The sequence below is a fragment of the Halichoeres trimaculatus genome, unplaced genomic scaffold (genome assembly GCF_033239565.1).
Source record: "Halichoeres trimaculatus isolate MK-OKI-2021-1 unplaced genomic scaffold, fHalTri1.1 fHalTri1_scaffold_20, whole genome shotgun sequence".
Classification (NCBI taxonomy): Eukaryota; Metazoa; Chordata; class Actinopteri; order Labriformes; family Labridae; genus Halichoeres; species Halichoeres trimaculatus.
Window position 1 is genome coordinate 1591472 of NW_027437198.1, and position 24169 is coordinate 1615640.

The following is a 24169-nucleotide window of genomic DNA, read 5'->3' on the forward strand; positions in this document are numbered from 1 at the left end:
TCTGTGTTAGCCCGGGAGAGAAACGGGCGGACTCTGGCTATGTTCTTTAAGTGATAAAACCCTGTTTTAGTTACATTTTTAATATGAGGAATAAAATTGAGCTCACATGACCCTGAACATTAATCATTAAATTGTAAACCTATTTAAAACAAACACGTATTATGAAAAAAGGCGGTTAAACAGTTTCAACTTAATTATTTAACAACAGAAAATAGGTTTAGGTTAAGGTCTAACTTCTCCGGCTTCCCCTGAGACCACGCGCTTGCTATTGTAGTGACGTCACTGGTAGTGGCTCACGTCTCGGGCAGCCGGTTGTCCCTCTTCATTCAGTCCTCTCCAGACCTCCATACCGCTCGGGACTAACGGACCCTAACGGATTTCATGAGCCGGAGCTTTTCCGTGTTGGAGCAGCGTTGAAATGTCGTTCTCTCTTTTTCTCCGGTTCAGTCCTGACCGCACGGTTCTGAAAACGGGTTCGGGTCTATGAATCAACAAGGCTCTGTTGGGTTTTCCTCTAACTGAGAAATGGAGCGTTGAATCATCTAATTTACCGAGCTAACATTTAAATCAGCCTCCTAATGGAGACGCAGGTTCTCTTGGACTCCTCTAAGTAACACTTAGGGGTCTAACTTTGGAGTTCGGGGCGGACTGTGTCGAATAGACCAGTTTTTCTTTGGTTTAAACTGCAGAGGATGTGATTATTACCACCTCATACCAATGGTTTCATCGATTTAAAGGTGTTCAGGTAGAAACAGCATCCATGATGATTTCGGAGGACAGAAACAGTCCCGTGAACAAACAGGCTCTGAACTTTCCTGTGGGTTTGCTGATCCGCTCTCCAAAGAAGAAACTGGCCAAACTGGGGAGGAAACCCAGCAACGGATCACTACAGTAAGTCCCAGTCCACCACACCCTGTAATTCAGCACAAACTGCTGCACAACGTAATTCAGAGGTGCACAACATACTAAAACACCTGCTTTTAAATGAGAAAATATTTAAATATATTATTTATGCGTTATTACCCTGGTGACGAAGTTGTTTAGTTCAGTTTAGTTGACGTGTACCTATCAGGTGTTAAATATATTCTCTACATTATCATATTGGCATGCTACATTCTGATGCCTTACATGAGCTCTTTAACTCTTATGAAACACTTTTGTAATAATGATAAAAAAGAAAAAAAAAAAATGCTTAAATTGAATAAATATGGAGTACTGGGTTGTTTAACCCTTGGATGACCCCCAAATTATGCAGCATATTTATCCAAACCTGAAGTAAAACCCTAACATTTTAGGTAGTGTGAACACTTTGAGATATACACAGGTCTTAAATTAAATTGATATCTTAAAAAGTGATTTATAATTTGCCCCTATCCATGATAAAGGTTCTAAATATTTATACAGCACCATTGCACTTGTGGGCCAAGTGAACACATGAGTCATGTTCTCATATGCCTGTTACTATGGGCCTGAAATATCAGGGAGTGTTATCTTTTATTTTATTTTATTTTATTTTATTTTATTTTATTTTTTCAAATTTAAGTTCTTCATTTTAGTCTTTGCTTGTAAACTGGGTTGTCAAATCCCCTAAATAAATCTTCGAAACTGACTCACATGTGATGTGCATTTTTGGGGAAAATATGGCTCCAGGTATAGTCTGTAGACATCATCATCATCATCATCATGAACAACACTATTATTGTTTTGATTTTTCACGGACCTGTGTTAAAAAAGTAAACTTAACATTGCAAAGAATCAGTAATATTGAAAAATCTCAATTTAAAACAAAGCACCCCATAAATCTTAGAAGAATCAGATCAAAAGAAAAGCATTGTATCAGCCCTAGTATCAACGTATCTCATGATTGATGAAGCATTTGGCAAAAGATTAGAAATGTGCATTTTAATGTTAGAGTTTTTTTTTTTTTTGTGTAGTGATGATTCAATTATCTGCTGCAAGTAGGTGATAATAAGCTTGTATTTTTGGCCAACCTTTAATAAATTTGAACAAAGTATAACACTGTCCACATAAAACCACTGTTTAAAAAACTTTAAAAACATGTCATTTTTCATCCCTGAAAGTACTAAAAAGCTCTTAGATGATCTTTGTGTAACTTTTGATGAACAAATCTGCCTCGATGTATACCATCTATGCACGTAAAGTAGTTTATGTTACATTTTGGGGTAAAAAGTAAGTAAATAAGAAAAGAGTTGAACAAATGCCTTTGATTTTCTGTCTTTTCTGGATTTTATCTGTAATTCCTTACAGTTTTGACAGATTAGACAGTTTGTGCAACAATTAATCTTTGATGTTATGTTGCACTGTGAGCATAAATAGAACTCTATATTTTGCGTAAACCCTTTGAGATACACACAAAAAAATAAAAATAAAAAGCAGTGGTGTGTTATGTGTCTGTGTGTTCTGCAGTCTGCAGGTGTTATTACTGATGATCAGATTAGAGGTGAGTGTATTAACCTGTAAATCACTGTGAACAGTCAGACGCTGCCACTGACTCAGATGTCTCAATCCTGTCTGAATCTTAAAAACCAGCTTCTGTACCATCGCCATCAAAGGTTTTTCTGTAAGCAAATCTCCTCTTTCATTCCCCCCTCAGGTCCAGTAACTCAGACAGTGTTGTTCGCTCCTCTGACAGTGCTGGAGTTCGCCAGCCAGCCAAAAGTAAAATCCGGCGCCACAACAACAGGCTCTCTAGTGTTTTTAACTACAGTCCCAACCTGCGGGACAGCAGACATCATGGCCCTGCAACAGGTGGGGGCAGCCTGGCTGGTGACCTTCAGGCTGCAGATGACCCAGCTGAGCTGTCAAGTCAGGTATCCGTCCCTGGCATCCTGAAGATCTTTGGCAGTGACATCTGTCAGGGGACCAACTACAAGAGTGTGCTGGCCACGACCCAGTCCAGTGCCAAGGAGCTGGTGAAGGAGGCCTTGGAAAGGTGAGAGGGGGTTTTACAATCGCTACACAAGAGCATGTTTAATGTTTTTAATCTGTTAGCCAGACTACATCAGAGAAACTCATGTTTACATACAGGATTTTATTCTGCAACCTAAACATGTATGTTCCTGATTAATCAGTAAACTCAAGCTGTAGAGGCAGAGACACAAATCAAACTGTCGAACATCAAAAACCAGAGGAAGCATTCTGCTAAAACTCCTCAGCTGTGTGGTGAAGAGCTACTGAATTTTGGTAAAGTTTGATGCCTGGCTCTTTCTAACCTCTTACATCTCTTTGATTAGCTTTTCATCTCATCTTTTCAGTCTGCACAGAAACTGTATTTTACCAAGAGTTTAATGCTGTGCTAATTTGGTAATTGTTTAGGCTCTTTATCAGGAAATAAATAGCATTTGTGAGTTCTAGTTTTCAAAGGTTGTTCTGTTTCCATTCCTTTTCATTATAATCTCAATCAATCAATTAATCAGTCTTTATTTGTATAGCCAAAAATCATAATAAACGTTATCTCAGGGCACTTTCCATAAACATGAACAGGTCTAACCTGTTAAAGTTAATAAAAATGCATTAATTTATTGTTATTATTAATGTAAAGGTAATAAAGGGCTGGTAAAATCTGCTCTGAGCTCACCGTGCTATAGGGGTGTTATAGAAGTGAGCATAGCTGACCTTTGGCTTGTTAATACTGAAAATGTAAAACAGGTCTGATGTACCATTCATTTCCCAGTGTAATCCCAAATTATTAAGAGAAGACTCTGAAAATGTGCATTACATTTCATTTTAGTTAGTTTTGTGCTTTGGAAATGATTCGGTGTAGACTAAAGAAGTGATCCATTCACCATCTTTAAAGTCAAGGCACCAGCAGAGGAAAAAGAAAAATTAAAGCTGCCTCCTGAGTGTTTTGGTTGAAGCTCAAAGAAGAGCAGTTAAATGATGGTCCAAACTTTCCCCTCTTTTCTCTTGTCTAATTGTCTGTGTTTGTATCTCAGGTACTGTCTAGAAAAAGAAGCCCCCTGCGACTACGTGTTGTGTGATGTGATTGGACAGACGGGCGCAGATAACCAGTGGAGGAGGGAATGTTTCCGGGTGGTGGGAGATCACGAGAAGCCACTCAAACTGCAGTCCCTGTGGAAACCAAAGGAGGGGTTCTCTAGGCGCTTCGAGATCCAGCTGAGAGCCAACGTGGAGAGGCAGAGCCTGAAGGACCGAGACACAGTGACTGCAGGTAAACACGAACCACCAACGCATGCAACACGTACTCTGTCCTCACATCAAACCACTCTGTCCTCCACACCTGTACCCCGAGTTATGAATAACTGATTCCGTTTTTATGTGGGTCTGCTGTGTGGCCTCATTGTGCACCTTATCAGCGCGCTGTGCAGAGAGAGGGAGGTCAGGAGGAACAATAGCTGCATAGGAGGGGTGCAAGAGGTCACCGCAGCCCCTCTCTTATCTCTGTTTTATTGCAGGGCCCATTAGGAGCCCACGAAACGTGGAGGCAGCACTGAATGTGTCGGCTTACTCTGTTATTCTTTCAGTCAGAGGTCACTTCCTGCTCTGAGCAGCAGTGTTGACTCTGGCACAGCTCTGTTGTGTTTCTCTGCGTTACTTCACAGGTTGTGGTTTTTTATTATTCTTGGTCTCACTGATGTGCTGAAAATTCCTGCTGCTTGTGTAAATAAGATTAAGCTGTGAATTTAAATTGCTCTTGCTTTCTACCCCCTCAGATTATACGGAATGAGAAAAGAGCAAAATGTTGATCAGTAATGTTTAAAGAGCCTGCCTGCCAACATGGCGTCTGTTCTGTGATTAACCCACTCCACTATGAAAGCACAGGCCAGTCTCTGGTAGAATTAAAAGTGTAATAATCAAAAGAAGTGTCAGAAAAGAAAAGGTAAAGGGCGCAGTAAAGTGCTGGATCGTTCCCACTAAACCACTGGTCAAACACACACAAGTCTCCTGTAGCCTCTGGGTGTGAACATGTGCCTGACTGTCCTCACCTCGTTGGGGTTTATGATGTAATGCTGCAGTGTTGTCAGTCGTATAGCGTGAGCACACAGATTGGTGTTTTTTCTGTTCCTTCTTGTGTTTGATTGATGTTTGATGTCCGAGCAGCTCCGTACCAGGGATTTCTAGGTGCTTGAGACCAAATTGTCAGCAGTGTGATAAGTAACAGTACCTTTTATTTACTAAAGATGAGTCTTTCTCCACATCTTTTATTCATGCCCCTCTGTGAGGTAGGGGTGAGTATTGGCAAGAACCTCACATTACGATATGCATCACCATACTTGGGTCATGATATGATGATATCACGATATCACTATGTTGTGATAATCTGTGATAGTCTACACAGTTAACTACTAGATTGAAAACATCTTTTATATTTTATTGTGGTTAAAATTATGAAAGTCAGATGCAGTTTTTCATAAAAACACTTAACGTGAAAACATAAGGAGAGTAACCACTGTTACTCGTAAAAAATCTAATATTTCCCCAAAAATGACTGTGATCATTATTTTATCGGTCTGCTTCACTGTAAAAATTAAGCTTCATATTATTTTAAACTAACTGCCCCAAGAATAGAGAGAAAACATTTATGTTTACGGCACCAGAACCCACATCATCAAGTTTAGGAATAAAATATTTTGAATATACTTTGAGATTATATTTATTAAACAGTTCATGGGCAACATACAGCTGAGTAGCTCTTTGGTACCATCTACTGCAGTAGAGCTGCAGAAGACATATTGTACTTCCAACTCACCTAAGATGTGAAATTTTATTTCAACAAAAATACTGATATGGGAGTTGAAATATCAATATTTATCACATGTCAAAGTGTCCTGATATATTGGGATATTTTGTCATACCTCTAGAAATTAACGTATCTGTATGAAACAGACATAGTCTCATGATGTGACCCGTCACTTCCTAAGGAAGGTGGTCGCCGAAAATGCTGACTTAAAAAAAGAAACAATCCGATTTAGGAACAGGTCAGTCAGGGCCATAGCTTTTCCACCTGGTTTGCAGCTTTTACACACCCACTTGTTGATCAGATCAGCTGTACTCTTTGTGAGGAGTGTTATTGAACCAGGCTGTAACCGTATCTGCTTCCAAGGCAGACAGTGTAACGCAGGGCTCTGAAGGTTTACCTGCAGTCTTCAGCTCTTCCAGTGGCTCTCCTGAACTGAACTTCAGCTGGACTTTATCTAGCAGAGGGCTGAACCAGTGTTCCTCCATGGGAATGAAGGCTTGACTGAGATTTGACGATTTCACCGAAACTCAAACATAAAAAAAAAAACAATAAACTGCTAACATACCTTGGAGAAGTTGCGGGAGCTTGAAGCCATATAGCTTAGCTTAGCTAAGCTTAGTTTAGCTTAGCTTAGCTTAGCAGATTGCCTGCCTGGCTCTTTCTAACCTCTTACATCTCTCTGATTAGCTTTTCATCTCATCTTTTAAGTCTGCACAGAAACTGTATTTTACCAAGAGTTCAGGGGAGTTTTATTACCCACGCTCCTGGCTCTCAGCTGGCCAGGAAATTGTCCGGAATATTCCCCCATAGACCAACAATATTATGCAGCACAAGCAAAGATGGAGCATGTTGATTATTCCAGCTGAAGAGCTATCAAGATCTTGTTTTCACCTTTAATGAGAAGTAGAAAAGCTGGTTTCCTTTGTCTCAGGACATGGTTTAATGATGGGCTTACTGCTTCTTCATCCTAGTCTGAGCTACAGGGTCACCTAAAACTGTCTGATTATGTTGGTCTGAATTACTTTGAAGCCAGGATCATGGATCATCAGAGGAGTGGGAGCTCCTCTTTTGCTGCTTAATGCTGCTAATTCATTGACTGATGTGCTGTTTTTTGTTGCCTCTTCTGTCTCTCTCTCTGTGTGAAACTTTTTGTGCCGCTGTCTTGAACAGGACTCCCTTGTAAAAGGGATTTTTGCATCTCAATAAGAATGCTCCTGGTAAATTAAAGGTTAAATAAAAATAAAAGGCTGCTGCCTCCAGCTACAAAATCAAAGTATGAGTAAGAAAGTGTATTTTTCCTTGGACAGTGATGTGAGTTATGGTGTCTGGACGTGTTCTGTAAAGTTTCACTGTTGCAGGAGTTTCTCTGTCTCTACCTGGAAACTCTCAGCTTCAGTCAAACCCTTGTTCTCCTAGTTCTCTGTTGTAAACCCCCTGGTCCTCCCACAGATCAGGGACAGAGACTCTCCCAGCACAGTTTGGCCCCCCCTGTGAGTGTGACCCCCTCCTGCAGAACGTTGTGGAGAACAGTCTTTTCCACAGCTGATAACGAAGCAGAGATTAACGGCTCCAAACCAGCTGAATGGTGTTTGTGTTACGTCAGGCGGACCAAGCGCTGCTATCACCTCCCTCTCTGCATGTTTCCTCTGCTTCCCCTGCTCCAGGTTTTTCTGAACTCAGGCCAAAAAGCCAGAGACCAAAGAGACTTCGACTGTAGCTGCACTCAGTGTTCCTATTTTTTTTTTTTTTTGCTTAATGTAGTTCACTAAAAGCAAGGCAAGAGAATATATGAGCATCATTCATACATTAACACTTTAAAGCAGAAGAACACTTAGATTACAAGGCACATCACTGACTTCATCAAATCCTTTCTCTAATGTCTGCTGGCTGACAGGCTAATTTTCATTTTCATCTTCTTGCAGAAAGTCATGTGGGATTGCTCTGCTGAGTCCAGATATCAGTGGTGTTTGTGAAATGTTGGTATGAACGCTTCTCAGTTACAGCCTCTGTTCTTGTTTCATTCATCAGGGATCAACGCTCAGGCCCGTAAGCTGCAGAGGGGTCGCTCCAGGGTGGCGTCTCTGTTCGTGGACAGCAGTGGAGATGACGTGGATGGACTCAGCGTATGGAGAAGTCTGAGTGAGATGGACCTGTCAGCCATGGGGAAGGAGGCTGAGCGGGCACGCCAGAGCTCCTCCCTCAAAGAAGACCCTGAGCCGGAGGCTGATAAGGAAAAGCTGAGGCTGGGACAGGAGAAGGAGGAGACGGAGAGCAGTGATGATAACACCACCCAGTACTCCATCCACCCACCATTCGATTTCCCTTACTTCCTGCTACTGCAGGGCTTCAGCCACAGACAGGTGAGGGGGGTGCCTGATAAACATAAGATTATTGATCAGTCGTCTTCAACTAGAAATCCTTGGTAAACTTTAAATGAAGACGACCAACATTTGTTTTCTGCTAAATTTAGCCTAGTTGTTATCTTTTTGATGAACTGGTTTGTCCTGAGCTGAATGACAATAACATGCCTGAACACACTCAAACACACGTCACTGTGTTTCTAAACTTCACTCCTCATTTTGTTTGAACAGACCAAAAACAAAAAGTTTATCATGCTTTGACCAGCCAAGAGAGCAGTTTCAAAAAACAACACAAATTAGCTAACTTGTTTTAGCTAACTTTGTGTTGTATTTTTAAGTGTATCCATTATTCTGAATGTTTTACTCTAAAAACAAGTGTTGCAGTTTTTTCTGTCATGAAGAATTTTTTTTATATATATATAAAGTAGTGTTGTGCTTGGGCTTGCTTTATTATTGCTTCTTACTTTATAGAACATGTTTCGTTTTAAAAACACACTTTCTAACTTTTCAGTGTTCAGATGTTAAATAGCATCAGGTCAGTGGTGGTTAGAGATGGTTGATTTTATTTAGACCTCTGTGGCAGTGATGGTAACCTGTCAGTGGGCTCTGACTTTCATTGGCTTGGTTAGCATATGAAGCTTGCTGTCATGTAGCAACACAGTTACTTTGTGCTTTAAAGCTTCCTCTGAAAAACCTATGAAATGGTTTCTGTGACATGAACATAACTCAGGTGAAACTATCTTTTATGAGCAAATCACTTCAGTGGATATAAATGGAGACTCTGGGCTCTTAATTTCGTAGACCAGGCGCAAGCGCAGGCGCACCTGCCCTGCGCCGGCCTTCGCCGCGCGGACAGGGCGTGACCGGCGCACTTTGCAAGTTTCCTGCAGTGCCAAGAGAGGCGCAGTCAAGGCGCAGATGAGTGCAGAAGAGCGCGTCCACGCCTCCCTCCGCACAAATGGCAGAGAGGAAGGAGAAAAGCCCTGAGTGGGTTTAACACAGCCGAGCGCTGTCTTCACCAATCAAATGAGCGCCTCTCCTCGCCTTTAAATGCCCTGCGGCCGAGGCAAAGCGTCTGATTGGTCTGAGTCATCCCCAGCACAGAAACAGTGTGCTGGAAAGACCTGGTAGCGGAGACGGTCAGAGCCACTGCAGCAGGAGAATGGACAGCAGGGCGCATCAGAGGACACGAAGCGCGTCACCATGTGGGCCAGCTCCCGGGACAGATGTAATCTGTTCCTTTGTCAATAATAGGAGTACAAAATTAAGAGACAGTTACACAGCTGGCTTATCCATTCAGAATACTTTTGATCCACCTGCACTCCTGGTTTGTCATCGCCAAATAGCAGAACCTTTGGTGATATACTGTATACTCTCCCGGTGTCTCCGCCTCACCCTCCTTACAATAATGTACTCCATCTTTTTAGATCAGGTTAAAAATAAAGACTAAAACAGAGAAATATGGGAAATCACGGGTAAATCCTGAGTGACATACATTTATTTTGTCTGTTTTTTCTTCGTCTTTTCTCTCCCCCTTTTCTTTGAATTAAATGAAATGAGAGAAGCCAGATATATACTCAGTATCAGATGTTAAGGCTGTTTATTGTTTAATTGTAAGATGTGCATCAAACTTCCAGCTGCCGTCAGGTTAACTTTCCATTATGACAAACAGCTTAAGTCTGACATCAGATGCAACGGGACAGTTAATATAGATACAAATGTATATGCTGGTTCAGACGGTTACATTAAATAGTGATTGCTGTGATTGTTTATTGCATTAAAATGTGCCTGACACTCTGGAAACCTGCCTCTGAGGCTTTGTTGACATGTGCGCACATGTGCGCCTGTCACCAAATTACAGCTGCGGAGGGTGCGCTCTGCTTTGCACCGAGAATAGACCAGGTTGGAGCTGGCGAGCTTTCAGGGCACTTTCTGCACTGTTTTTGGCACAAAATTGTCACTGCGCCAACATGAATCTGCTGTCAACTCCCCCTGGCGCGCCGCCACACCCATCTCTGCGCAGTTGGTCTACCAAATTGTCAAATTTGCAGCGCACGGCGGTGCGCTGCTTGAAATTAACACTACGCTGGGTGTGCCAGGCTTGTGCCCCCTGCGCTGCGCCACAAATTAGAGCCCACAGAGTTTAAATGTTTGTTGGATTAACTGTTGTTTTCTTTATTTGAAACCTGGACATAAGAACATTTTATTATTACCCTCTCAACATCAGTCAGTTCTTGTCTGGGATAACAAAAACATATTGAAGAAAGTAGTCTCACTCTGTACCTCTACATACAGCTTCAGAAATGAGACCATGAGTTTAGTCAGCTTGAGATCCAACTGTTGAAATGCATGTGAACATTTTAGTTGAACCAGAATCAACATAATTTGACTGTAGGGCTGAGACATTACCCTTTTCTCCTGGTTGGATTCCTGTACAGTTTTTGGGGTGCAGATTTATTTTAAATCGGATTCTTCAGTATTTCGGTATTTTTTTTGCAATTTTGCCTTTTTAACACTAGACCAAGTGAAGAAGCGAAATGATGGTGATGATGTCTACCAACTCTATCAGGAGCCATATTTTCCTTAAAAAATGACCATCACACGTGAGTCCGTTTTTAAAATTTATTTAGGGGATCCAACATCCAACCCAGCTGATTAAGACTAAAATGAAGGACTTCAATTTAAAAACAAAAAGATTTTTTTACTCTATTATAATATCAGTATATTATAAACATAGATTTATGTTTTTTTTTCTGTCAGGTTTTCCTGTTAAAATATTATTATATAATAATATTATTAATAACACTTACAACCAGACCGTCTGTTGACACACAGGAGTCCTGAGTTCACTGACATTCTGTTGGCAGGTGGAGAAAGCAGGAGCTTAGCACAGACACGTAGGTGTTAACACCTTGGATCCAACACTCACCTGTTCTTAAACACCTGAAGAAGAAAATCTCAAAGAACTAGGATTAACTGCAACAGAGAGGAGAGAGCCAGAGCTTCATCTCTTAGAAAGACCACGAGACAGACTAAAGACTGCCAGGGTGTCTGCCTCCATGTCCCTCTGACAAAACACTCATGACACAGACAGACTCGGACCAGCTGACGATGTCTTAACACAGCTAAAACCCAGCACGTAACAGACACACAGCTGTAGCACACACATAAACTGATGTGATCTTCATCAGACTGTAAATTTAAATGTGTCCTTCATCACCTCTGCTGAGACAGTGGAGTTTGAATCACTCCCTTCATGTTTGGTGGCAAACCACAGAGTCAGGCTGAGATTTAGATCCTCTCTGAGAGCCCTGAGCTGATCTCTGTCTGTGTTTATCCCTGCTGACTGAGCGGAAACATGGAGACCAGGGCAGGCTGGCCTGAGTCTGTGACCGTCAGTCAACAAAAAGGAAAAACAGAGATTAAAAATGGTGTACATTTGTTGAGAATATGCCAAAAATTGACACTTAGCGCTGAAAATGTTTTGCAGGCCAAGTTAAGAAGACTGCGTATGGTTCTTACTTTTATAGGAGACACAAAAACTTTTGCTAATAATCTGTTTGTTTTTACCAAAGCCCAAAGAAAGAAACAAGACTTTTCAAACACCTTACCTTATGTTGTTGAAATGTCCACCAAAAACAGTTTTTGCCAGGTGTCCTGTGTAAAAAGGTAAATATAAAATGCCTTCATGTATAATTTACTAAACTCAATAATTTAAAACAAACAAAAAAGAGTTTATTCCTGCCAGCAGCTAGGGCTTAGATGGACTCATGTGGATGAAACACATCAGTACAGAGCTGAAATACAGAAATATTGACAAAATGAAGAGAGAAAAAAAGACATGCTCTGAATTAAAAAAAAACATAAATTAACCTGTTCTAGTTCTTGTTGAAAGGTTTTTTAATTCTCAGCTAGAGATGGGCAGATAAACTTTTTTACATTCTGATATGATCCGATCTATCAAAATTTAATTGTGCCGATACCCAATCCGTACCAGTTCAGTAGGCAACATAGTAAAACATAAAACAAACACAACATTCTCAATTTCAAGCCATTTGTTAAAAAGCATTGCAACAACCTGAGTGCAATATCTAATGGCATGGTATGTAGGGATGCACCGATCCAACGTTCCTGGTTCCAATACTGATACCGTTGCCTGGGCTTTGGGTGGCATTCCATACCAATACTGATCCGATATCAGTGTTAAATAATAACCTGCATGCTATGCCCTACTGTGGGATAAGACTGGTAATGTTTTGGGTAAAAGGCAAAAATGAGTAGATGTAAAAACTGAAGTAAATATTTATTTAAACTTTAGAATTTTCAAATGTTAAGCACTACTTTGGTAAAAACAATGCTTCAGAATGTATGGAATTTCTATTCAAATGTAAACTTTTATACCCTGTAGACTGGAAATGCAGCAAAAAAAGTGCATCAAAGGTGACATTTTAAATCAAGTAGCTAAGAGCGCCAGTGAAAAAAAGCATGGAGCTGTTTGCCTTGATCAGCACTATGGATCGGCCCCTTTCCCACCCATACCGATCCAGCTTTGAGGGGCACCGATACACCGATACACCGATACACCGATACACCGATACACCGATACACCGATATCCGATACCAGGATCGGTATTGGTGCATCCCTATTCTAAACTTGTGTTGTGTTTTTCAAAGCTTGACCCAACAAGAGCTGTTCAGAAACTGTGAAACAGCAACAACTGCTGTCCTGACCTGTGTGATACAGTCATCTTAATGCTAGCAAGAAACACCAACATGGCCAGTTAAAGCAGTACATCTCTTTAAATTTATTTTTCTTGAAAAAAAAAAATAATAAAACTTTATTTCTATCGCACTTGCAAAGCAAATGGTTTACAAAGTGCTTTGACGGTAAGAAACATGGCAGAAAATCAGAGAATTGGATTTCAGGCTGAGGGAGGTTAGAGGTGAGTAAGCTGTAATACACACAATAAGATAAAAAAATATTTTTAAAAAAGGAAAAAAGAGAGGAAGTGACAGCACCAGGAAAAAAAGAAAGTGAAAGCTTTCTGATAGAGAAACAAAAGAAATGAAACATTAAACAACCAAGCAAATAATTATAAGCATAAAAATCTGACTAATGTGTGTGTATACACTGCCTGACCCAAAAAAAGTTTGCCACCAAAATAAGGTCATACACTTAAATTGGATATTGATACAATTTGATTTTCATTTTTTATAGCCATGTGATCACATGTGGTATGTCACCTCACTGAGTTGATATTGAATTTGGTGAGGAAATATTGGGATGCATTGATCAATCAACATTTTTAACCCACCCCTGGTCATAGCTGTGCAGACAGCAGTACTCTGATTGTAGAGTATCATGTCCTGACTAATGCTCTTAATGTGCTGACCCTGAGGTCAGGGACGTTACGGCGTCTCCCTCATTAATCTTTCCTTTCCTGTGCGCCCTCATGCTACCTCCGCTGGTTGTCTGATCCTGCTGTGGTTTACAAGCACACGACTGAATGTCTCCCAACACGTTACGCAACAAACTCCAAATCCATCTGACACACTGAGCGTCACCAGGAAGTGTGTTAACTTCAATGATTTGGGATTAAACCCAAAGGCAGTTTCAGGTTTATGGTCTTTGTTGAATGTGAAGCATTTGATGGGCAGAGGTGGGGAGGTCTCTGGGATTGAGTGACCTCATGTCAAGCACGACTTCAGCACTCCACCTCCACCGTCCACTAGCATGACTCTTCTTAATCACTGCCTCCAATAATCGATGCCTGTGCTTGGTGTTCCTGTTCAGGACTTTGTGATCTACCTGATGAGCGGGAGCAGCACCATCTTCGGCTGCTGCAGGGAGCACTGCACGGGGGACGATGAGGAGCGGCTGAAGGTAGACATCCTCCTGTTTGCTCCAGACGTCTTACCTCAGCACTGCTGTGTCAGACGCCTGGACTCTCGCCTCTCCACCTCTGCAGAGGGGCCAAAAAAGACCTTGACTCTGCTGAAGCCTCTGCACGGGGCTGCTGTCACCAGAAATGGCTTCCTGCTGAAGGAGGAGGAGGAGCTGAATCCTGGGGATCTGGTGGGTTTAGGGAAACACTACCTGTTCCTATTCAAGGATCCCACCTGTAACTCAGGACCCCTACAGACCCCCTCCTGGATGAGCAGACTCTGTTCAAACTCTGACTCTAAGATCTCTTGTTCATCCTGTGGCTCCTCTGTGGGCATCAGAAGGTTTCAGAGGAGGTGTTTGCCTCCCCGATGGAGGGACTCAGAGGGCAAAGAGGCTGTGCTTTCCTACCAGTTATATCAGGAGGACCAGGTCCTGCAAGAGGTCATGGACATATCGGACTCTAAAGGAGACCCACCAAAGCTCACACCAGCCTTCCTGCTAAGTCTGTGCATTCAGCACTCCACCTCCACCTTCCCCCTGAGTCACCTGAGACAGCTGCTGCTCCGCACCGCCAACCAGATCCAGCTGCTGACCTGGGTAAGGACCTGCACTCAACACTCTCTTTATAGATCTGGATCATCAGTGTCTTATGATCATTGGATCAGAATAAGTTTGTATTCAACATCCTGAGATGTTGGGTGATCAAAGTGACTTTAGCTTTCAGTAGAATGAAAATCAGATGCTTGATGATGCAAAAATGATAAAACAGATATTTGTTTTTTTCTAATTTCAGGAGAAGACAAAGGAACTTGCAGCAATGCAGCCTGAAATGTGAGATATGAGGCATCATGTGATCATCATGTGATCATGTGTAGAAGCAACAAGATCAAACACTTGTTTCAGAAAATCTTGTCCAGTCAATTTCGTGTGCAGCATTGGCAGATCTCTTTCCTTTGACATCTTAAATTAGGTTCTTACTTTTTTACTTTAAAACTAGGTTTACATCACAATCAGATTTAACAAAGTATTAAAACCAGAGGTTAAAGAAATACATTTGCTAAGATTTAAGTTTCTGCAGTGCAGCCCCACCCTGTGATAACAATAACTAATGTTTCATACTAACATGAACTCCCTTCACCTTAAAAGCCCAAATATAGCATCTTATCTTAATATATTACAAGCTACATGTAAGGAATTGCCTTCAATGATGATAGTGTATTTTAGTCATGATAATAACGTTTTATTTCAAGTTTAATATTCAAGTATTTTCTATCTAAAACAGTTTTTTAGGTCACTTTAATGATGAAAAGCATTTTTTTCAGTGTTTTAATTCAAGATTCAGTGAATTCAGCTAATGCTGCAGTCAGTGTGACCTGCAACCACAGATGATACAGGACACTTTAAGGTGCCATATTACACAAAACCCACTTTGACATGTGTCACTAACAAAAATATATTTATCCCTGACATGTCTCCAACACCCCCAATATGAGAAAATCCATCCTCCTCCTCTTTCACCTGCGCCCCCTTTCCAGAAAATATCTCCTGTAGCGAAAGATTTCCCGAAGTCAAGCCTCTCATGACATCATGGGGGGCGGGGGGGGGGGGGGGGGGGGGGGGGGGGGGGGGTAAATGGACTTGGGAAATAGTCAAGATCGTGTAGAAAAACGTATTTCAAAGCAGTCACTTATCTGTTAGCAGTCAGGCTTTGTTTACAAATGTAGCTCAGTCTATCTGATAAAAATCTGTATCTTAGGTGGATGTAATCAGGGATATTTAAGGATCACATCTATCCCTCAAAACCAATCCCATGCACCAACTTTGACAGGATCTTCTCAGAATAGTCGGACATTTCCCAAAGAGCTGATTGGTCAGGAGGTGGTGCTTTTATACTCCATCATCTCTGATCCAGATCTTAACCTGCTCTGGAGCAGGTTAGGTGTTCAGCATAAGTTTTCTTGATGGTTTATCCCGGGAAGAAGTGAATGAGTATCGTAGGTAAAAAAAAAAAATAAAAAAAATCTTGGGTAAAGCCTAAAGTTTTTGTGTTTTTCTCAGCAATTATTTTGACAAACAAACCAGAAAGCAGAAAGAGCATTCGCAGTGTCCACATAGTGTGTAGGCGACATAAGTCTACACTTGACTTTTAGCTGAATTGCAGAAATATATGAGGAAGTTATATTAGAAAGGTTAACTTGAGTCCATTCCTGGTAAGGGTTTTTTTCATGTGGAGAACTGTCATCATGGAGTTAGGTAGAAATCTGTCTTTACTGTAAAGATACAGGAGGATGCTGAAGGAGCAAGTCATAAGATACCATCCATTTTTAAATAAAACATAACATCAGACGCTGAGGTTTAGCAGTTTCATTGACTTGACAATGTGGGAGAAAAAAGACTCCAGATTAAAAGCAAGATGGGAAAATGAGAATGTGTAACGCAGTAAAAATTAGCTTTAAGGCAACATTTCCATTCTCCAGAAAACCTACTTCCTGAATCATCTGTTGGAGTGTGTGTCAGAGAGGCCACACACAGATCTCTCTTTAACAGGTCCAGCACTGACGCTCTGTGTTTCTCCATCAGGGTCTCCTCTGATGGTCACTCTGACCTCCAGCATCTCAGCATCTCAGAGCTGATCTCAGGTCTACAGCCGCTCGTGCTCTGGATGTCCAACTCTATCGAACTGCTGCACTTCATTCAGCACAGTGTGCCCCAGCTGATCCAAAGAGAGGGCGAGGACGGTACGTAGAGAAACACTCACAGGCTACTCATTCCTACTTACTCCTGTCCAGCTGCAGTGACTGTTAAAATGTGTGTGTGTCTGTGTGTGTGTGTGTTGCAGCTGTGTCTGACTCTGAGATGATTTCCACTCGGACAGCCTGTGAGGAAGCCATGACAGTCCTGGAGGAAGTCATCATGTTCACCTTCCAGCAGTCCGTCTACTATCTCACAAAGGTCAGCCCTCACATACATGTTACATACATGTCCTTGGATTTCTCACCATGAGTATGTTGATCACACATTAGACTTCTTTACTGAAGTCCCCTTCACTCCCATTGTGACATCACTATATGTCAGTCCCTGCAGCTCTGTCGGAGCAGGGGTCAACATGCTTAACAGGAAACCTGGCTGTGTAAACACACATGTTCTGTTTTCATTCAGACAGAAACACAATCAAAGGCGGGAAACTGGGATTTATCTGTGAGGCTCAGGCAGAAAGAGGCCTGTGTGACAGTGAGCAGGATGAATTTTCCACATGTGCAAAAAAGGAATCCTGTCCATCTCTGGTTTGATGGGTGTTGTTGTGTATTGAGAATGAGTGAAACGATGAGAACTTCTGTCTTGTTTTCACACATTTTGTATGGATTTTGGGTGTTCCCTCAGTCAATCTGTCAGTTTTCATTTCTAAACCAGTCAGACTATAGCTCTTAATGTGAACATCCTTCTTAGAGTTTTGGTTGGTTGGTTTTCAAGTCAATTTATTTGCAGAGCACTAAAATAACCAGTGCTGACAAAAACATTGCATATGTAACTGACTGTCAGATTTGTTCAAATGAGAAAAAAAAACAATGAAGCATCGCCATCTTTGCATTTACTCTGTGGAGAATCAGTTATACTTGAAGAGATTAGGTATTATTAAGGTAAAAAGGTCAAAGGTCATTTGTTTCTCATTGTTAAAAGAAAAATTACAGATGGGTGTCATTAGCTGGATAAAGGATGTTATGAAGTGTGTGTATCTGTTGGCCTGTGTATGGAAAACAGTAAGGGGCCTAACATGGAGCCTTGTGGAACACCAGACATAAACAGAGAAAAAGAAAATGGATTATTTAAACCCCTGTAAGTTTTTAAACCTCAAAGTGAACCTAGATTAACACGTAGATAAAAATAGAAACGTATTCAGGTTGAGTTTGTACATTTCACTGACTTCTTGTCTTGGAGCCTAACATGAAACTTCCAGATTGAATGATGAGACTCTTCCATGTTATATTAAAATCTGTCAACAGAAAACACACACTGCCCTGCACACATACTGCTCCTACTTCCCTTTTCCCTGTGCTGCTGTTTTCAATACTCAGGCTCATCGTTTTTATGGTTCGATAAAACAGAACTTTAGTGTCTTAGCTCACCATCATCTTTCATCTGTCCTCTTCAGAGAAAGCGACCAGTCTGCCTTAGCTCTTAAAGTGTCTTTTGGTGTGAAGTGTTGTCTCTTTTTGAGTCCTCTCATATTACAATGCTGTTATATTAAACTGTAGTAATCTTTGTTGGTAATGTGGTGCCGTTAAAGGAAGAAGTGTGAGCCACAGTGTGTTTCCTTCAGAGGAAGACCAACAGGAGAACAGGGAAGTCAGCATAGAGAAACATTTTTCTGTTCATTTCCTGTGAAAAATGACTGAATGTTGAAAAACATCATGTCTTTACTTCCTCTGGCTGAGTCTGTTGAGAAATATAATCAGAGTAAATAGGTCAGAGGGTTGTAGCCTAGCAGTTAGTCAGAGTGCTGTGCTAACAGAGAAACCAGAAAGAGGAGGATAAACTGTGTTTTTGTGAATTTGTGGGTGTCACTGGAATTGAGGGAAGTGTGTCAGCGTAAGGAAACGTCAAAGAACTGCTCTCTGTGTTCCTCAGTGGTCCCCCTTCAACTGGTCTCCATGGTAGACATTCATCACCCTCAGATATGTGCTGTCTTCACCATAAACTTAACTTCAGGTTACTGACATCTTTATGGCCTCTTTCAGTCTGAGCTCAGCCTGAGTCATTTGTGCCTGTGTATGTGTGTGCGCGTGTGTGTGTGTGTGTGTGTGTGTGTGTGTGTGTGTGTGTGTGTGTGTGTGTGTGTGTGTGTGTGTGTGTGTGTGTGTGTGTGTGTGTGTGTGTGTGTGTGTGTGTGTGTGAGTGAGTGAGTGTGTGTTAAGCGGGAGCAGGTGATGTCATGTTTTTAAAACAATGGTAGATCTGTGTCAGATGGAGGAAAGAAAGCGGTGTTATTGGTGTGAGGACAGATAAAGACCTGCTGGTTCAGGGTGATTAGATCGTTGTTTCAGCCATGGTTAAAAAAAACTTGAACTTTGGAATTCAGCTTCTGTTCCAATCAAATAAAAGAAGAGAAATGATTAAACAAACAAGCATACAAACAAAAGAAAGTAATATTTATAGCGATCAGAGTTTAAAGAGAAATAAACTTGACATGTGTGGACACAAATACAATAAACTATAAATATCAAATCTGACCTGTCTGCCCTCCACAGAGCATGTACTCATCCCTGCCTGGTGTGTTGGAGGGGAACCCATTCTCAGAGAGCAGCCAGCTCAGGGTACCTGATGGACTCAACAGCATCCTGGAGGTTTTGAAGGAGGCCCTGAATCTCTTAACTGTCTATCAAGTCCATCCTGACATCTCCTTGCAGCTGTGTGCTTACCTGTTCTTCTTCATCAATGCCTCATTGTTCAACACGCTCATGGAGAGAGGTAACACTGCATGGTGTCACACCTGTTTCACACTTGTTCAGAGAATCAGGTTCTCAACCAGCCTGAAGACTCTCTCTGATAAAAGGACTCATTTGTTCTACAGGTTCTCAATCCGGGTTCTACCAATGGTCCCGGGGGGTTCAGATCCGGGCCAACCTGGACCTTCTGATGGACTGGATGCAAAGTGCTGGTCTGGGAGAACTGGCTTCAGAGTTCTTCCAGAAGCTGTCGGCTGCTGTCAACCTGCTGGCCACACCCAGAGAAACGCTCTTACAGGTCAGAGGGCGCCTGCTTCTCCTTCCTGTTTGTGTCAGAGCAGGGGCGTGTGGGACTGCTGATCAGAGCCGCGTCTGCGTCAGCCCCAATGCTCTCATTGTTTCAGAGTGTCATTAATAATCCCACTTTATGTGCTAGGTTCAAGAATGTTGGGACTTTACTCAGCCCTGAGCCTGTAGCTGTGTGACTCAGGTTTACACAGCTCTGTCCTGCTGATGTCAAACAAAGAGGGAAGTTAGAGAGCCATAAAACTCACCCTTTATTGTTATAGAGGCACTAAAATCAGATATGTTAAACTACCTTGATAACATGTGGAGAAAAGAGTGAGAGTCCAGAGATAACATCACAGTATTGAAAAGCCAACATCACCAAATCCATGAGAACATGTCAGAGTGAATGAGTGTGAACACGTTTCTATGACACTTTTAACCAACCAGCTCATCACAGTACAGACTTTAAAGCCTTTGACAACCACCTCTGTTGTTTCTCTGTTCCTCAGTTGAGCACCGGTTTCTAACCAACACAGCAGGTAATCCCTTTAAGCTGGGCGCTCTCCTAGTTACCTGATCAGACCCTGTTTACAGTCTGAACCACTGAGCTCTCCTTCTGCTGCTTATGAAATGCTCAGAAACACTCAGAGGAACCTGACACTCCAACTATATAGGGGAAGAAATTCACAAGTGTGACAGGTACACAGGTCATGGTGAAGTTCAGGTGTTTAAAGTTACAGTTCTCCTGATCAGTTTGATCTTTGGTGGCGTCATCGACAGCAGACCTGCTGAGTTAGTTTTGCTGAAGTATCCATGTGTAACCTCTGCTGTTAACACAGTATACACTCCCCTTTGCTTTGTATGACAGCAGCTGGGGGCTGACCAAGCAGCAGCCCCTGATGTTGTCCAGTGAAGCCCGTAAAGCTCAGCTCCTGAGTGTCCACCTTTCACATACCTGACAGATCCAATGTATGCTGTGTTGTTTCTCAGCTTCAAAAGACTGACACAGTCAGACTTTTAAATAATGATGGTGCATCCAAAGTAGATGGACCCTCCTAGGTCAGGAACTCATCAGAGACTGACCTAGGAGGGTCCATCCACAGTCAGGTCAGATGCAAGGTAAAACCTTTATCAGAACAAGCCGTCCCTCAAGCTGGATGCTTCTTAGTGGACTGTGGACAGCAGGCTGTGACCTGTCATAGGGACCGTCTAAAAGGGGACAATAAAAAAAAAGATGTAAAATGCTCTCTGGTACTTCAACCTCAGTTTATGTTGTCTCAAAAAATCTCTTCTCACGTGATGCTGTCCTCTTCATCATTTTTCAACAGTAAGTGTTGGAGGATATATCAACCCCCTGATTCCAGTCTCTGAATTAAAAATACCTACACAATACAGTACTTACCTGCAATTTTGAAAAGGGACTTTCTCCTTTTACTTAAGTAGATTTCAGACTGGTAATTTTACTTTAAGTTTCATCCCAAAAATTGCTGAACTTGTTCTTGAATAGAATATCTTGTTTTCCAGCTCTGATAAAACATAACAGTTGATTGTCTTCGTCCATGAAGAGAGGTTTTGAAGCTGGATGATGGAGTAACCATATAAGAAATGTTGATGCACTTTAACTGTTGATCAATACAGAGATAGAAACCAGCAGAAAGTCAGTAGGGGTGGGTACCATATTAGGTACTTTTATAGGTACAGACTGAATTTTGTCTGTAGTACTGAATACTAAATCACGTAGAATCAAAAGGTGCCATGTTTAGGTACCTAAACACATCCTTGTGAGGGAGTAGAAGAGTGGGAGATTTTACTACTAGACATGAACACTGCATTGCAAGGTTATATATTGAGAAAAAATGTGTTCAATTGAAAAACTTTGAGATTTTATTTATTAACAAATTTATATTTATTACCACATACACGCTCATATAAGTATTGAAAATTGCAACCGTTGAGTACCCATACCAACTGCCAGGCACCAGGTATTGGTATCGTATTGTTTCAAATGTGAAAGGTACCCATCCCTATCCATCAGCCTCCTCCTGACCAACAGGTACCAGGTGTCCCCTGTTCTCCTCAAATGATCAAATCCCTGTACAACTTATAATCTCACTGAAGTCAGAGCAGATGAATACATGAATGGGATCAGCTTTTCTGTTGAAACGGTTTCTTGGAGCAGGCTGCACACGCTTTGATTCACTGCGAGTATTTTAACTTGAGGTTAAATATGGAACTTGTCTCTCTCTTTGTGGACATTTAAGTTTAAGAGACTCATCATCTGTTAAACATTTGAAGATTATTCTTCAACCTCTTCCGCCTGTTTAGATGTTCAGACCTGATTCCACCATGAGACTGAAATCCTGATTGCTGTTCAGTAAGCATTTACTCTCTGAGATAATAGATAAAAAGAGTTTTATGGGAAAAGATAGATTTAAATCATTTATCAAAGCTGATCACTGACTTATTTTTATTTTACTGTTTGTGTGTGTGTGTGTGTGTGTGTGTGTGTGTGTGTGTGTGTGTGTGTGTGTGTGTGTGTGTGTGTGTGTGTGTGTGTGTGTGTGTGTGTGTGTGTGTGTGTGTGTGTGTGTGTGTAACCCTGCCCTGTGGTAAGATCCAGGTTCAGTTTGACTGGTGCGTTCCCTTTGTGAGGTGACACCTGCTTCCAGTCAGGGATCCACTCTGGGACTTGTCGTTTCTCCTCACAGCTGTCTCAGGCACTGTCTGGTTTGCTCGTGAATTTGGATTGTTGTTTGGAAGCTGCTGGTTTACGAGGCGCCCCCGCCCTGCATGAGCTCACACTGTGGCTGCTCACAGAGAACACACCCTGCTTTGAGCTTACAGCCGCAGATCTGCACACCAGAGGAGGCAATGTGGCTCTGGTTTGGGCCTCAGCTGGGGGATGTGGTGAAGTCTGTTCGGCCAGCAGGAGATATTTTAGGAGAGTCAAAGTGCCGAACATGAAATCTCAGACATAACTTTCAGACAGTTGTTTTATTCGTTGTTTATGAGTAAGGTTGGAGCTCTTTCTGCTGAGCTCAGCCCATCTGTGAGCAGAGAAACACAACGACACCAAAACTGTTTCAGCCCCAACAAGCTCAGGCAGAATCTCCAGCCAGCACGTCAGCTGCAGACAGACTGAAAGGACTCTGTCCCAGTTTAACGTCTGTCTGATAGGTTACTGATGTGACTCACATGTCCTGTATCCTACAGCTGCTTTCTGTCAGCACACATCAAATAACAAACTTTGTTTAATGATCACAGCACAGGAGAGGGATAGAACTGCTCTCACGCTGCTCACTGTAAAAATAAACTGTTCCACGTCTAATCCAGAATAAAAACTGTGAGAAATGAGGAACTTAACAGTCAGGAGACTTTGCTTCATCCAGCAATGCGTTGGTAGAAACAAAAAGCCTTCAGTAGATCATAAAAGTAGATTAAATTATGCAGCGTTTAATGGCAGAGAAGCTGTAATTTTGTTTAGAAAGAAGCATGATGGGTGATACATGTCTCAGCGTGCCATGTCCTACCTGAGTCACACAGCACCGCGGCAGGGTTTTATCATTCTGTGCTCTGAGTTTGTTGACCCTGCTAGATGTGTTTCCTGGTCTCTCTGTCCGTCCAGGCATCCTGGTCCTCCCTCAGATTGGAGTTTCCTGCTCTGAACACAGCTCAGCTGCACTACATGCTGAAGGAGTACAGCTCAGGTAAATCGTGTGCCCCCGGCTGGACGCCACCACTGGGAGATATGAAGGGCGCCATCAGGACAGGTGGGATATGTAGTATGACGTGTCACAGAGATGATGCTGAAACAAACAGTCTTTAATCATTTAATACCTCAGTGAAACTTAAACTCACTGTCTCTGTCCTCTTTAACCACTTCACAGCTTGTCTTTGTCAGAGTCCTTTCAGGGTTTAGGCAGACTTCCAGCTTTACAAAGTCTCTAATATCCCTTTGTTTCTTATTACTACACTAAAATAAAAAAACTACTCAGTGAGTTTAGTGGCTGCTTGAAGAACCAGGAGTTCCACATCAATGGCTCAGGTTATTGTGATACATACTAAACCAAACATGCTCCAGTGCAGCTTTGTGCAGACACATCTGACGTCTACAGATGACCTGTCAGCAACTCGATCTCTGCCAAGATACTTTCTACCTTCTTCCTAACGGAGCTTAAACCTGTCTGTATGATGAAAATCAGCTGAAACCACAATAAGTTAGTTTCATCCGTTTAACGATGATTGCTCTGAGAGTCATTTGAAAAAGAAAAGAGACAGTTTTATCACAAATTACTGTATTATTGCTAATTTAAAATAACATCAGCACAGAGTCTGTTCTGCTGCCTGTGAGGCATTTAACCCTTTGTGTGCCCTTTGTGAATTAGCCCATGTGTTCTGCACAGGTCAGGTTGGAGCAAAAGCTCCACAGTTCTAGTCAGCCCACACACCTCAGAATAACCAGGATGGT

The 24169-nt window shown here is 41.9% G+C and overlaps 1 protein-coding gene across 1 annotated transcript in view; it reads left to right on the forward strand.

Moving 5' to 3' along the window:
* Positions 1-365: 365 nt before the first annotated feature.
* The window catches only part of radil2a (Ras association and DIL domains 2a), a 34599-nt gene continuing 10795 nt past the window's right edge, over positions 366-24169 (forward strand). The window contains exons 1-11 of the mRNA XM_074697607.1: positions 366-891; positions 2615-2953; positions 3957-4192; positions 7751-8082; positions 13877-14566; positions 14763-14800; positions 16550-16707; positions 16809-16921; positions 19216-19435; positions 19539-19711; positions 23327-23471. Of these exons, the coding sequence (XP_074553708.1) occupies positions 761-891; positions 2615-2953; positions 3957-4192; positions 7751-8082; positions 13877-14566; positions 14763-14800; positions 16550-16707; positions 16809-16921; positions 19216-19435; positions 19539-19711; positions 23327-23471 (2575 nt within the window). The 5' untranslated portion in view covers positions 366-760. The remainder of the gene's footprint in view (positions 892-2614; positions 2954-3956; positions 4193-7750; positions 8083-13876; positions 14567-14762; positions 14801-16549; positions 16708-16808; positions 16922-19215; positions 19436-19538; positions 19712-23326; positions 23472-24169) is intronic.